General features: G+C 38.9%; 1 protein-coding gene across 9 annotated transcripts in view; it reads right to left on the reverse strand.

Annotated features, from left to right (window-relative positions):
• CDC42BPB (CDC42 binding protein kinase beta) overlaps window positions 1-16844 on the reverse strand; it is a 140778-nt gene that overhangs the window by 58052 nt on the left and 65882 nt on the right. For all 9 annotated transcript variants that reach the window (XR_006282312.1, XR_006282311.1, XM_038404546.2 and 6 more), the window contains 4 exons: window positions 15820-15915; window positions 10083-10231; window positions 8310-8403; window positions 6052-6252 (listed from right to left, as the gene is read on the reverse strand). Coding sequence is in view for 7 of the 9 variants with exons in the window: in XM_038404546.2 (XP_038260474.1) it covers window positions 6052-6252; window positions 8310-8403; window positions 10083-10231; window positions 15820-15915 (540 nt within the window). In the remaining 2 variants the exon portion in view is untranslated. The remainder of the gene's footprint in view (window positions 1-6051; window positions 6253-8309; window positions 8404-10082; window positions 10232-15819; window positions 15916-16844) is intronic.

Raw genomic sequence — 16844 nt, forward strand, 5'->3', positions numbered from 1 at the left:
CTTCTCGACCCCCCTAGTAAAAATTTTTAGACTATATAATGACAAAAATCTGACTAAAATGTTTTGGCATGTATTAACATTCTGTGGTTCTTCTAAAGATTAAGAAATCTTACACAGAAAATGAAGCTGACTTCACAAGCACCAATAGCCTTTCTGAAAGCAAGTGATATTTGCCTTGAAATTTGATATGCTAATAAATTAATTCCTAAAATATTAAATTTTGTTTTAGCTCGTCATTGTGGAGTGTTTTGGGAACTTTGTATTTAAACTGGCTTCACTTTAATAACTTTTGCTATTGAAATGGCTAGGAAAAGTAAGGCTGTATAATAATTTTAAAGGTCAATACTTCAGTACCAACAACATTAAGCCATTTAAAGCAAGCTATTTATTTGTATTGTGAGTTTTTTTTTGTTTTGCAATAAATAATAATCAATCCTATTCTCAGATCTGAGATTTATTAATAAAAAATAATGTAATAGGCTATATCAACAGTAAACATGTAAGAAAAAATATGATTTCAGTATTTTTGGCATCTGTACTAATTGCATTTGACTCTTTATGTAATAATTTGCATTATAAATTATTTATGACAGCATATTTTAAACTTTGTCAAATATGAAGTTAAAGTCAACTTAAAAATCACACCTAAAATGTACCTACTATTTACAAATTCACATTTGAAATTACTGTAAATAAAAGATGAGGTGAAAATATTTTTCTATTTTTAGTTTATTTACTTTATATATTTGACACTGTCTATGAACAGTAAGGTTTCACTGTTTATCCTGCCCAGTCTGTTAGTTTCCCCTTCAGTTTCTGTGGGTCTTTTACTGTAACAAGGAAGAAATTAAAAAAAAAAATTAAGTGGGATTGTCAAACCACAAAAATTTGCAAAGTGTTCTGAGACAGCAAGACTTAACCTAATAGAATTTCAAGTTTAATTTTTAAATGAAAATTTTCAGTATAATCACATCTATGAACAAAACCCAAGACAGACTGCATTATTAAGACAGCAAGACCACAGAAACTACAAAAGCACTCAGAGGTATAAATCCCACAAAAATATCACAAAACTAACAAATCAGACAAGTTTCCAAGACTAGTTAAGATAGGACATGCCTCAATATACATATACTCAACTTAGAGACATTTTAAAAACAGAAATGAAATAACATTGGATGTATCAGCTATAGGAAAACTGCTAGCTGTTTTGCATCAGCACTACCAATACTGTGAGCTCTAGTATAGGCAGGGCATGTCGTATCATTTAACTCTTCTGAGGGAGTCCCATTAGTAACAATTGTAGCTGTACCAATGCTGAAAAAAATAGCAATGAATTTCCTATTATGGAGGCACCCAAAATGCATCACCCTCAGCATAACTTTTCTCAAAAGGACACCAACCATGAGCTGTTCACTGTTTAAAATGCACTCAAAAGCTTACAATAATTTCCCTACCAGTTTTGCAGCTAACAGTGTGCAAAAATCACTCTTATTGCTCACATTTTCTTATTTGTACTAATTATCAGTGTAACAGAAAATGTGCCACCTGTGTAAACAATGCATTACTTAACTGCTACTGCAGGCTCCACAGTAAACATTTTATAGTGGGCCCCATAAACAGGGTGGCTGGTTTAGTTACAGCCAGATAGATACAGCCAGATTCTCGCTGGAAAGTATCAAGGGAGACTATGCTAGGCTGGGGAAGACGCTTAAGGAAATTGAGGCTCAGGTGATCTTTAGCGGGATCCTTCCTGTTCCTAGAGAAGGGCAACAAAGGTCTGACAAGATTATGACTGTCAACAGATGGCTTAGGCAGTGGTGCTATAAGGAAGGCTTTGGGATGTATGGCCACTGGGAGGCATTCACGGACAGAGGTCAGTTCTCTCGGGATGGACTTCATCTGAGTAGGGAAGGAAATAGACTTCCAGGATCGAGGCTGGCACAACTGATAAAGAGAGAGCTTTAAACTATGAATTGGGAGGAGATGGATGGGAGATGTCCAGAAAATCTCCACGCCAGATTTTAGCATTGAGAGGGAAGAAGACGAAGTAAGAAAGGATACAGCCGTGGGTAGGAGAATGTATATAAGGAGCGAGGGCGGTGTGGATACTAGTCTAATAGGTTATACTGGCTGTAGAATGACTGTGCCTAATAGGGTACAAAATGTGAGCGAGTCCAAACAGCAAAAATTAAGATGTTTGTACACCAATGCGAGGAGTCTAGGTAACAAAATGGAGGAACTAGAGCTACTGGTGCAGGAAGTGAAACCAGATATTATAGGGATAACAAACATGGTGGAATAGTAGTCATGACTGGACTACAGGTATTGAAGGGTATGTGCTGTTTAGGAAAGACAGAAACAAAGGTAAAGGGGGTGGAGTAGCATTGTATATCAATGATGAGTTAGAATGTAAAGAAATAAGAAGCGATGCAAAGGATAAGACAGAGTCCGCCTGGGCAAAAATTACATTGGGGAAGAAAACTAGTAAAGCCTCTCCTACGATAGTGCTTGGGGTGTGCTATAGACCTCCGGGATCTAATTTGGATATGGATAGAGCCCTTTTTAATGTCTTTAATAAAGTAAATACTAATGGAAACTGCGTGATCATGGGAGACTTTAACTTCCCAGATATAGACTGGAGGACCAGTGCTAGTAATAATAATAGGGCTCAGATTTTCCTAGATGCGATAGCTGATAGATTCCTTCATCAAGTAGTTGCTGAACCGACTAGAGGGGATGCCATTTTAGATTTAATTTTGGTGAGTAGCGAGGACCTCATAGAAGAAATGGTTGTAGGGGACAATCTTGGCTCAAGTGATCATGAGCTAATTTAGTTCAAACTAAATGGAAGGATTAACAAAAATAAATCTGCAACTAGGGTTTTTGACTTCAAAAGGGCTGACTTTCAAAAATTAAGGAAATTAGTTAGGGAAGTGGATTGGACTGAAGAACTTATGGATCTAAAGGTAGAGGAGGCCTGGGATTACTTTAAATCAAAACTGCAGAAGCTATCGGAAGCCTGTATCCCAAGAAAGGGGAAAAAATTCATAGGAAGGAGTTGTAGACCAAGCTGGATGAGCAAGCATCTTAGAGAGTTGATTATGAAGAAGCAGAAAGCATACAGGGAGTGGAAGATGGGAGGTATCAGCAAGGAAAGCTACCTAATTGAGGTCAGAAGATGTAGGGATAAAGTGAGAGAGGCTAAAAGTCGAGTAGAGTTGGACCTTGCAAAGGGAATTAAAACCAATAGTAAAAGGTTCTATAGCCATATAAATAAGAAGAAAACTAAGAAGGAAGAAGTGGGGCCGCTTAACACTGAGGATGGAGCGGAGGTTAAAGATTATCTAGGCATGGCTCAATACCTAAACAAATACTTTGCCTCAGTCTTTAATAAGGCTAAAGAGGATCTTGGGGATAATGGTAGCATAACAAATGGGAAGGAGGATATAGAGGTAGATATTACCATATCAGAGGTAGAAGCGAAACTGAAACAGCTTAATGGGACTAAATCGGGGGGCCCAGATAATCTTCATCCAAGAATATTAAAGGAATTGGCACCTGAAATTGCAAGCCCATTAGCAAGAATTTTTAATGAATCTGTAAACTCAGGAATAGTACCGAATGATTGGAGAATTACTAATATAGTTCCTATTTTTAAGAAAGGAAAAAAAAGTGATCCGGGTAACTACAGGCCAGTTAGTTTGACATCTGTAGTATGCAAGGTCCTGGAAAAAATTTTGAAGGAGAAATTAGTTAAGGACATTGAAGTCAATGGTAAATGGGACAAAATACAACATGGTTTTACAAAAGGTAGATCGTGCCAAACCAACCTAATCTCCTTTTTTGAAAAAGTAACAGATTTTTTTGATAAAGGAAATGCAGTGGATCTAATTTACCTAGATTTCAGTAAGGCATTTGATACCGTGCCACATGGGGAATTATTAGTTAATTTGGAGAAGATGGGGATCAATATGAACATCAAAAGGTGGATAAGGAATTGGTTAAAGAGGAGACTGCAGCGGGTCCTACTGAAAGGCGAACTGTCAGGTTGGAGGGAGGTTACCAGTGGAGTTCCTCAGGGATCGGTTTTGGGACCAATTTTATTTAATCTTTTTGTTACTGACCTTGGCACAAAAAGTGGGAGTGTGCTAATAAAGTTTGCAGATGATACAAAGCTGGGAGGTATTGCCAATTCGGAGAAGGATCGGGATATTATACAGGAGGATCTGGATGACCTTGTAAACTGGAGTAATAGTAATAAGATGAAATTTAATAGTGAGAAGTGTAAGGTTATGCATTTAGGGATTAATAACAAGAATTTTAGTTATAAGTTGGGGACCCATCAATTAGAAGTAACGGAAGAGGAGAAGGACCTTGGAGTATTAGTTGATCATAGGATGACTATGAGCTGCCAATGTGATATGGCTGTGAAAAAAGCTAATGCGGTTTTGGGATGCATCAGGAGAGGCATTTCCAGTAGGGATAAGGAGGTTTTAGTACCGTTACACAAGGCACTGGTGAGACCTCACCTAGAATACTGTGCGCAGTTCTGGTCTCCCATGTTTAAAAAGGATGAATTCAAACTGGAGCAGGTACAGAGAAGGGCTACTAGGATGATCCGAGGAATGGAAAACTTGTCTTAGGAAAGGAGACTTAAGGAGCTGGGCTTGTTTAGCCTAACTAAAAGAAGGTTGAGGGGAGATATGATTGCTCTCTATAAATATATCAGAGGGATAAATATAGGAGAGGGAGAGGAATTATTTAAGCTCAGCACCAATGTGGACACAAGAACAAATGGGTATAAACTGGCCACCAGGAAGTTTAGACTTGAAATCAGACGAAGGTTTTTAATCATCAGAGGAGTAAAGTTTTGGAATAATCTTCCAAGGGAAGCAGTGGGGGCAAAAGATCTATCTGGTTTTAAGATTCTACTCGATAAGTTTATGGAGGAGATGGTATGATGGGATAATGGGATTTTGGTAAGTAATTGATCTTTAAATATTCAGGGTAAATAGGCCAAATCCCCTGAGATGGGATATTAGATGGATGGGATCTGATTTACTATAGAAAATTCTTTCCTGGGTATCTGGCTGGTGAATCTTGCCCATGTGCTCAGGGTTTAGCAGATCGCCATATTTGGGGTCGGGAAGGAATTTTCCTCCAGGGCAGATTGGAGAGGCCCTGGAGGTTTTTTTGCCTTCCTCTGTAGCATGGGGCATGGTTGACTGGAGGGAGGCTTCTCTGCTCCTTGAAGTTTTGAACCATGATTTAAGGACTTCAATAGCTCAGACATGGGTGAGGTTTTTCATAGGAGTGGGTGGGTGACATTCTGTGGCCTGCGCTGTGCAGGAGGTCGGACTAGATGATCAGAATGGTCCCTTCTGACCTTAGTATCTATGAATCTATCTATCTATGAATGCTGAAAAAAATAGCAATGAATTTCCTATTATGGAGGCACCCAAAATGCATCACCCTCAGCATAACTTTTCTCAAAAGGACACCATGAGCTGTTTACTGTTTTGCTCTTCACTGTTTAAAATGCACTCAAAAGCTTACAATAATTTCCCTACCAGTTTTGCAGCTAACAGTGTGCAAAAATCACTCTTATTGCTTACATTTTCTTATTTGTACTAATTATCAGTGTAACAGAAAATGTGCCACCTGTGTAAACAATGCATTACTTAACTGCTACTGCAGGCTCCACAGTAAACATTTTATAGTGGGCCCCATAAACAGGGTGGCTGGTTTAGTTCTCTTTTTTTATTTTGCAAAGATTAATAAGTATTTAAAAATAAAAATCATAATTTGGAGGCCATCTTCAAATTACAACAGTAGTGATGGTTTTTCCATTATTGCAAACTCAGAAAAGCTAACAGATTCTTTAACACAAGCGGATAAGCCTACAAAACTACATTAATGTAAATAGAAACGTATCAAGGAATTATAACTACAGAATTATTGTCACAAAAAAATCATGTTTTCTTTAAAGGTTGTCTACTTCTGCATAAATATTTTAATAATTATGTATGGTGTGATTATACTCCTTACTTCATGATTCATAATCTTCCCATAGGTTTCCACTAATGATTCTGCATAAAAGGGTGTTTCACCATACAGCATTTCGTACATACAGACACCCAGAGACCACCAGTCACATTCAGGTCCATATTTTCCCATCCCATCTTCCATTGCTTGCAGTATCTCAGGGGAGATGTAGTCAGGCGTACCCACTGCCACAGAAGATTGTACCTTAAAAATAAACAAGTGTCATTCTGGAAGGCTTCCAGGTTTCCTCAAGACAGCATTCTTAATCATATCTAGTATTTTTAGCAGAAGACGACGTTAGGAAATGCTTGTTTTTATAAAAAGGAAAAGAATTATCAAACAACACTAAAAAGAACTAATGAATATGTACAGAAAATTCGAAATAAAAAGAGGCTACATTCAAGTGGACTCCAATGCAACTTCATTTAATACATTTTTGGCAAAACATAGAAGTTATCAAAGGCAAATTTTGATTTCCCAGTGCTCTAACAGTGAAATGTATACTCTGTGCAATAGGAAACTCAGAACCACCAAACCTGATGGGGGTGAAAAAGGGAAGGACAAGAGAAGACTGATGTAAACACCATTAAGACATGGAGAAAATGTTTTCCTTCAGCTTGTGTGCATATTTAAGGATGGAAATGACTGTCAAAGATTGGGGTAGGAAGCGGGGAGAGCAGGGGGCTACCAAGCTCCCACTCCATTTCCCATGCTTGTTTTTGTGATTTGATTTGTAGGTACTGGAAGGAGTGTCCACTTTGAGTCTAGAGCTTGTTTTTTTGTGCGTCACGTGTTGGGGTGGATGGCTTAATGTGGTGGATTACAGGATAGGTGAATTGGATGGGATAAGGAGATGAGCTACTAAGCGTCAATATATCAACATAAAAAGCAAGTCTTGGGGATGGTGGCAGGTGTTTAGTTTTATGCTCCTTTGGCAAATTCCATTGAGATATCTTGCAGCCAAGTTGGCATAGCTCATTCAAATCCCTTCTGCATATTATTTTGGATAATGCCAAGACAGATGCTTTAGGGTTGTGGAATGCCAACAGGTTCTGGAATGTTTCACTGACAGTGGATGATGCTACAAGCATTATTTTGCCATGACTGGTTCCACTGGGTACTCATCACACCACCAGCATTGCACAAATCAGAGATGGGGCATTAGCTGTGATATTTGTATCAAATTTGCAGTGTACCAGATGGCCAGCTAGCATATCCTGGTTCTTCCTTTTGTCCAGAGGCACTTTCACAGTGATTCCCAGGAGCTGAAACAGCTTGGGTGCAGACTGGAGGAGAGCTGGGAGACATCTGAAGTCTGATTTAATGCCTGAGGATTTTATGCCAAGTCTATAAAGATTTCTGAATGGGGCCAAGAGATGTTATTTGTTCTGAGCTGTAGACATTGTGAGCAACTGTACAACTCAACTCTTGAGTGGGACATAGCCCGATTAATATAGGTTGCCTCAATTCACCTGCTGTTACAAGTTTGTTTCAACCTTTACACACAAGACAAACTGGCTCACAATGAGGGGTCTTTGAATCTTTTAAATCTAAGAGCTCTAGGGTCCTGATGAATTCCCTCTTCCCCCCCAGTTTGATTGCCTTGATTTCTGATTAATTTTTCCCAGGATTTCAAGGTTACCTGAAGGCTTTAGCCTGTGGCTCTAATTCATATAATCAATAAATAATCATTAGCAACACTTTTAATGTTTAAATATTCCATAACACCAACAAGAAATTCAATAGCTAGCAATGGAATGGTTCATGAGCAGATGGGTATAACTCATATATATATATACTTTCATGTAGTCTCTATAAAATACTATATATACACAAAATGTATGTAAAAATGTACATATTTTGATTTTACCTCTTTCCCCCTTCCTAAGGTATATCTACACTGCAGCCAGGGGTGTGGATGGCAGCTCATGTAGAAGTACCTGTGCTAGTCTAATTAGTTCACTAAGAATAGAAGAGAGGACACTACGACTTCTGCACCAGCTGCACAAGTGAGTATGTACCTGGGGAAAGCAGTGCAGGAGTGTTAGATGGACTTGTGTAGCTGGTACTGAAGCCTGCCGCACAGCATCCTCATATCTATTTTTAGCAAGCTAGCTAGAGAGTACAGCTAGCACAGTACCTTCTACACAAGTTGCCATTCACATCCCCAGCTGCAATGCAGATGTGGTCTTAGGCTGCAGGCTCTTAAAGAGCAGGCACCTACTACAAAGACCCTGACTAAAATTTTACTTTATACATACAGTGCCATCTTCACTCATCTTCAAGCACGATCCAAAGTCTGCCAGGCGTATATGGCCATTCATGTCCAAAAGAACGTTATCAGGCTTTATGTCCCTGTTGTATTAAAAGAAATAAAGTGATGTCAGTACAGTACAAACATGCAACCAATGTTCTCACTGAAGCATTGGCTCCGCTGAGAAAACGCCAATATAAATTAATGTAGAAGTTAGTCACCTATTGAAAGAAAAATTATTTACTACATTGATGGTGGTCAGTTTATGTTTGGCTATCAGTTAAGTGCAGGGTATGTAGTAAGTTCCAAGAAACTTAATACTATGCCTGCAGCTGTACTACCCAGGTCTTTGATTCTGTCAAACCTGCAATGGTCAGTATTTGAGTAAGAGAATTATGATAAAACCAAGTGATGCAGAAAGTCAGTATGAAGAGGTGATTCATATACTGTCTTGAAGAGCACCAATGTCTCAGCATAGTATTTTACTAGGGAAGTAGACGCTTTTGTATTTTCCAACTATCCTGACCAAGTTCTAATCTGGGTACAGTTTTATATTGATTCTTGTACAATGTACATATCAATTCAAACAGCATCACGGAAGATTATTTTTCACATGCATGGTTTTATTTTCAGCTTTCAATGGTGACAACTTTGGTGTATATCATTTCAAGGGAATTAAATGACTGACTGTGGCTAAAGGCCTGATGGTTATGCCTACAATATTATCGCTTAAATATACACTGTTGATAGTTCAAAAGTGCAGTATTTTCTGTTAGAACTCTCTAGATCCCTTATGTGTACCTGCACATACAGCTAACTGAATGGTATCATTGCCTTACAACACTCCATACTTTACAACTTCACATTTATCAGAAACAAAGTACAAGGTCAGAACTTAAAAACAATGGCAAAGGTTTTCTGTACTAATGTCACTGCTTTTTCATGACTAACATACTAAATGTTAAGTCTGAAAGCAAGTGTCAAGAGCAGCAATTCTCCTTTGAACAAGATTCTGACTACTCAGAACAAAACATTTATCATGTGCTTCTTCCTAACAGCCTGTTTACCAAAGGCTTTTCTGTAACCTGCATTTCTCAGAGTAACCTAACAATAAGGAAGTGTACAAAGTGTTCTTTGCTTTCCTGACTAATTTCCTCTCAGTCAGAGGAAGGAAGGTTATTTTCTTAACCATTTCAGAGTGTGAACTAAACTGATAACTCAAGCTTTTTACATTTTCAGCATTGCTAAATGTTAGAATAGGTTGACTTGGAATACACACCTATACGTAAGAGACACACACACCCCCCCCCCCCCAACATCATAACATTTTACAAACAGTTAATACAGATAGGTAGCCAACAGTTACTATAAAGGGTCCATTCTAAATATTTTCCTGCATGATACATCTGCTGAATTTATTCATTCAGAGAAGCTCAACTAAGATGCATCTGATTTTGCCTGAATTTTCTAGCTGGGTTGAACTGAGGCATTAAGTCATCAAGTGAATTGCCCAAAGTAAACTACAGGCATGGCTAACTGCTCATTAAACCCCTTATTATTTTAAATTCTTTAACTACTAAGCCAAATATTTTTAATCAATTACATTTCATCACCTCTAAAATTGGTTATTTATAAACTTGATGTATTGAGTTAAAAGTTTAAATAGAAATAATTAGCAAACAGCCCTATACATTTGCCCGATATGACCACTGTATGTGCAGTTAATTCTGCACTGACACTTTCAAAATTGGGCATATGCATAATGAAGTGGATATTTTACCTGTGCACATAATGCAGCTGATGAATGGAATGTATAGCAAGCACCATTTCACCAATGTAGAATTTGGCCATATCTTCTGGAAGCTTGTCTTCAAACTTACTGAGAAGTGTCAGCAAATCACCACCCACATAGTAGTCCATCACTAAATACTAAAAAACAAGAGAAATATGATTAATGCACGCTTGAGTCAGAATGGATAAATACAGTAATTAAATACAAGTAGCTCATTGTGGAACAAGAAGGATGTAAAAAGAGGTTGTGGAAAAGGTGTGTCTGTGAAGAGGGGTCAAAATGGGCACTTTTTATGAACAAGTTACTATGAATTGTCTATTTTGCTGCAAGTATTTCTGATTTTCTTTAATATAATCATAGTAAAAACATTAGCTCAACACATTCTAAACTGTCTCAGATATGGTCATTATCATAAAAATGAACAGAGAATATACAGCAGAGGGCAACCAAGACAATGATTTATGACCATCTAGCTTAGTTATACAGAGAAGTGACAGAAACAAAGCCCATTTTCTTTAGGGAATTGGTTTTTGTGAGGTTCTGCACTAATTTAACAAAACAAAAACCTTAACAAAACAAACACCACGACCAAATCTAGCATATTAAGTTTCAAAGTGTGAGGATTCATACGACATGAAAGAGAGGAAACTAGTTTAAAAACTATTTATGTACTGGAGAATTAATTTTAAATCCCTTCACACATCATAACATTAAATCTCTGTGTAGTCTGAACAGGAAACACTGGATTCTTCTAGTGGAATATGAAACTTTTGGAATGAGGAACAAACAACATTTGCAATTAAATTCTTGTTTAGACAAGAAGTATGTTTGGATTATAGGCATATTTTGTGGTGTTGATAAGCCTGTGAGCAACAACAAAAATGAGAGCCTGGAATATTCATTTTATTATACTAAACATTTGCTGCAGAAAACCAACTTTCTCCACAAATACTACGTTGACTGATAATGAAGGAAGCTCAATTTGTGTGAAGTAAGTAAGTTAGTGGAGTAAAAGATGCTTTTCTAAACAAATACTTCAATGAATTTAGTGCTCATTAAATAGATTGAAAGCCCTTGGCCTTGTGTATGCTAACATTTTTCTTAAAATTTCTTACCACTGTATTACCACGGTTGGTAGCAAGAGAAGGGGCTTGCTAGAGCACAGTCCAGCATTTAGCCACTGTGAACTAGATTCACAAATGTGCTCTAAACACCCAGCTACAGTCATTCTCATGAGTGCTCTCTCTCCCACGTCCCCTCCTGCAATGATTCTTTCGTTATTTATCCACAGTAAACCACAGACATATTTTAAGTTATTTTTTGACACCCTCTCCACCTGAATTAGAATCTAACCCATGACCTAGGGACTGATGTGCATATTTCCCATTACCAATTCAGAGCCATTCTGTCTGACACTTCTTCCCACCCAGTGATATAAAGTGTTAGCAATGATCTTGCTTATCCTCAGTAACAGACTTTTACCAAAGTAAATACTTAATTCTGTTGCTCATGGTAGAGCAATCTGAATTCCATTCAGTTCCTGAAGGAGGGAAAAACAGCCTCCCTTCCTACAAGGGAAACTGATTAAGTCAGCAAGACCATAAAGTAAAAGGGAAGACAAAGGGCAATTGCCCTTTTATTTACTCAAAACTTTTGTTGGAGACAGAAGGACACCCCAAAAGGTGTATACAGTGTTGTAGTTCTGTTGTTCCCAGGGTATTAGAGGGACTAGGTGGGTGGGGTCATATTTTATTGGACCAACCCGTTGGTGAGTGACAAGCTTTTGAGTTTACACAGAGCTCTTCTTCAGGTCCTGTATCTCTCAGCAACAGAAGTTGGTCCAATAAAAGTTATTACCTCATCTACCTTGACATCCCAAAAGGTATCTGTCTTGACATTGCCCTCCACACAACTGTTCACGTATAGCTTAACCCTAGGGCAAATATTTGCTTATGCTGACAATGGATTGTGTGTGTAACTTGGCAATTTTTGAATGTGCATTGGGAGCAGTGTGTTCAACACAAAGATAAATTTACATATGAATGTACATCCTACTCTGTGTATTCAATGTCCAGATTCCCACTGTCTTTCTGCAAGGTAGTTTTATTTATAAGTTCAAATGTGCTTGAATCTGGAACATGGAGTGTTGTTCGAGAGAATTAACTGTTTGAATTTTCTTTTTCAAATTGTATGTGTTTCATAAATCACTATGTGATGTTTCACTTACCCAAAATATACTTCATAAAGTAAACAAAGGGGTACTTACGAGTGTCCTTTATTCCTAAAATGGTCTCTATGAAAAGCAATAAGACCAACCATAAAACCATTATAAATCTAACATTCCAGGTACGACCATCTCAGAGTTTGTAGTAGGGAAACAACATTCTGAGTATCTGTCCCAGAATACTTAGAAATTGCAGCAATGGAATGTGTGCACATCTGGCATGGGCATTCCTGTTCATACAGTCCATGCTAGTGTGAGAAAAAGCTAGAGGAATTTGATTTTTGCAAATTGAGGAACTAGTAGGAAAAACTTCCTGCTATTTTAAAGGTTTATGAATATTTCCATGACAAGCACATTTTTTTCAAGTTTCATAAAACTATATGCAAACAACTTGCTGCATGCTAGCTAAATGTACTAGAAGATGAGATCAGTGTAAACAATAAACAGGATCTCAAGACCCAAAGAGTCACTGTTGATTAAAAAAACTATTTTAGTAAGTAAATACTCTAGAGATTAACACTCTGTTCAATATTTATTTCATCAATCCTTAGATGAACATTGGGAACACTTTAGTCAATTTAAAAGTAGTCTTATAAAGTTCTACTCCTCTCATCAGCTGAAATACTAGGTTGTAATTTCCTATAGCAAAAGAGATGTTCCTTCTCCTTTTCCTAATATTGGAATTACTCCAGTATCACATAAAGCAGGGGTCTCAACTCAATTTACCATAGGGCCAGTGCCAGTCCTCAAATCCTCCCAGCGGGCCAATAATGTCACTCATGCCGCACAGATCCCACCCCAAAACTCCCCCCCCCCCACAACTGCCTAAGGCTCTGGGAGTTTGGGTGGGAGGAGGTCTGGGGTAGGGGATTGGGTGCAGGCTCTGGGAGGGAGATTGGGTGCAGAAAGGGTGAGAGGCGGGGCTCTGGGAGGGCGTTTGGGGTGAGGGAGGGGGTCTGGAATGCAGGCTCTGGGAGGGAGTTTGGGGCAGGAAGGGGGTGTGGGAAGGGGGAGGGGTTGCAGACTCTGGGAGTGAGTTTGGGGGCAGGAGGAGGAGGAGGGGTGCAGGCTCTGGGAGAGGATGGGGGGGTGCAGCACTTACCTGGGGCTCGTCAAGGGGGGGCCTCCGTACGTGCTGCCCCCAAGCACCGCCCCCGCAGCTTCCCATTGGCCACAGGCGCTCGGAGCAGCGGCAGCACACAGAGGCACAGCCCCATCCCGGGGTCGCAGGGAGGGGCCAGCAGACACATGGAGCAAGCAGGCAGAAGCCGTTCAGCTCTGCTGCGCTGCCAGTGGTGGGCTGGGCCCTGGGCTACTGTAAATCACCTGAGGGACGTGTGGGAGCAGAGCGCCTGGGGGCAGCAAGCGGGGCTAAGAGAGAGACCTGGCTCCAAAATTGCTGGAGCCCCACAGGCCACATTGGGGAGGTTCTTGGGTCGCAGATGGCCTGCAGGCTGGGAGTTTGAGACCCTCTGACAAAGTCTGCTTTATATCAATTACAGAACCAATAGATACTAATAGGTACTGTATTTAATGCAAAACAAAGTATAAAACTCTAGGTTAAATTATTAGAGAGCATCAGAGCAGGTTTCATGGGTCTTATCTAAACTAGAAAAACTGCCAACAATGGAGTAGCTGCATGGTGCCAGCAATAATGTAACAATTAGCTTAGACAAACACTCAAACACACTTATCACCATGTCATAATAACCTGCTCTGAGTATGACAGTAGGAAAACGTGTCTGAGCACAACCTTCACTGGTTCAACTGCACCAGTGCTTGCTGTTGCTGTAATGTGTACTAATTTTTCTAGTGTAGATGCACCCTTTGAGGCAGCACAGTAGAAGTTTGGAAAGGCTTCAGGTGTAGTTAAAGGAACAATTCTGTAAAAATGCATGGGTTTGAAGGCTGGGTGCAGACTGGTCAAGACTGAGCCTCAGCTCAGAGAAGCTGTGCTAGAGTGGCATTCAATTTATGGTACATCTACACTTATGGCAGAGTACAAAGTACAGACACTGCACGCCCACTAGCATGGCTATCAATAGCAGCGTAGACTGAGGCACAGCTTAGCTGAGTAGACTGCCATATGCACCTGAACCCGAGGGTATAGACCCTACATGTCTCTCTACATGCCCAAGCAATGCCTCCCATGTCTACGCTGCTGTTTTTAGTTGTATAGTGTCCTGCTGCTTCCCCATTGCCAGAGTCTTTCCTTACCATAGTGAAAGGTCCGCTGCTGGAGCTTTTTCTCCACTGCCTCCCCATGCCAGAGCCTTCCATTGCTGCAGTGAAAGGCTCCAACAGCGAGCCTTTCCCTGCGGCTTCAACCTTTCCCTGCTGCATATAGCTAGGTGTACCCCACACACAATGTCATTATGTGTAGACAAGGCTTTAGAGAGGTAGAATTCTGTTCTTCATCTACAAAAGGATGAAGGTTTGAATCAGGAGTCTCACTTCTCAGAGAAGCACCCTAACCACTGGGCTAAAAGTTACAGAGAAAGCTGCATCATTACCAATTGCTCCATCTCCCATTTTGTAAAAAACATCTCAGTCCCAAAAAAGTGTTTTTTGGGGTTGAAATTATCCAGTGAATTCACAAAATGTCATGAATAATTTTGGTTTGCCAAAAAATGTGTGTTTTTTGGTGAATTTACTATTCACTGAAACACCCCACCCAGATCTACTGTTTTCATGTTTCAATCTATTGTAATTGGTCACGGCCCAACCAGCACTCCATGACAGAATACAAAATGATAACTGTGAATGTCTACTGTATAATCCTCAATTTGTTTAAAAATTTCTAACGTGAATACATTTTTTTTTCCTTCAGTGAATCATTGCAGGTAATATGCAAAAAAACTGAAGATGTAATCCACTGAAATACTGATGCATAATATCTGCTACTTAATATTTTTATGGCACGGGAGTAATGTTTTTCATCATTTTTATTGAGTTTTTCCAATATAAAGCTAAGCAAAATATTTCAAATAAAATTAACAGATATATGACAATGTTAGTGGATTAAAAACTGACCAGTGTCATTTATAAAATGCTATGAAGAAAGTCTCAGCACAAAAAACAAATTTTTGCACATTTTAAACTGTAGAATAAAGTAAAATTAAACTTCATAGCAACTCGCACTGAGTCACTGTCAAGGTAAAGAATATCTACAGAATCCATACATCATTTTATTAAAAAGTTATTCACAAAATTAAATTTTTTCTAATGTACTGTATTTCATAGTAAATCAGCATATTTTAGATGATTTACATGGGACAATTAAGTATACTCTAAAATTACATTAATTTTGTTTTCAGTGTCCTACAGTTTACATTAAGTCTTCTGAAGTGTTTTTATGTAAGGGAAGAACAAAGATGTGAAGTGCTGCAGCAAGAAACAAAGAACTGATTTATTGCTCTAAAACCCTCAGACTTATCAGAAATAAGTTTGTTTTTAACATAAGTAACAAAACTTTTGTATTTAATGGTGAAGCAAACATACCAAATAGTTCTCATCCTGAAAGGCATAGTGCAATGTAGTAATCCACTGACAATCTCCATTCACCAAAACATTTCTCTCTTCCCGAAAGCAAGCTGTCTAAATAAACAAGGAAAAAAGGCATTGTCACAGTCCAAAAGTAGTTTTTGCAGGAGTCATACATATGCATGTTTTATGGGATTATTTAAAATTTCTACACAGAGATTCATTGGAATTTAGTCTGCACGAGTGATAAGCCAGGGAAGCTCTGCAGCAGGCTTCTGTGGTTAGGCATCCACTCCTCCTAATCCAGAGTGCTACCTTTTTAAAAACAATTTAGCTTGAGCCACTCAAGTCCTTTCTTCCCTCATGTTTTTACTCCACCACAATCTGTAGCAAAAGGACAACTGCATACGAGGATAAAACCTGTGTGAAAATATATCTATGCAGCCACAGTTGAATGGGTCAGTTTCTAACAGTACCTCTAGCGAGGGCCTCAGATAATATAAACCAGACAGGAAATCTACATAGTTTCCCACACTAATTCTACATAAAATACTGCACTTTTCAGGAGTTTCCCAGTATTTCAGAGTGACATTTATAAAATAATTTGCACGAAAGATTATCCCAGCTCAGCTCTATATACATTTACATACAACAAATCTCATTACATTTTTAGGAAGAAGACTCGCCTTTAGTTTATTAATGGCTTTCTTGGCCCAAAACACTGGTCAAGACTGAGTCCCTGGGGTTGTTTTACCACGATAAATTGAGGCTGCCACTATCCATAGATTCTTTTTATTTCCATTCCCCATCATCAAGCACTTGCACTCTGGATAAGAGTGTTTCTACTGGTTCTGATCTATGAATTGTCCAACAACGTGCACTGAGGGAGCACCTAGGAATCCCACACTTCACCACCCTCATCCTAGGGGCCTCGCTATTACAATGTTTGAATATGAGTTTTCCAAGAAAAAAGTCTTAACTGTTTTTTTGAGTGGAGAAACTTTCCAGCAGAAGTGGAGTATACTACGGTCAAGTTGAAACAA

This window comes from Dermochelys coriacea, chromosome 6 (genome assembly GCF_009764565.3).
Source record: "Dermochelys coriacea isolate rDerCor1 chromosome 6, rDerCor1.pri.v4, whole genome shotgun sequence".
NCBI classification, from domain to species: Eukaryota; Metazoa; Chordata; order Testudines; family Dermochelyidae; genus Dermochelys; species Dermochelys coriacea.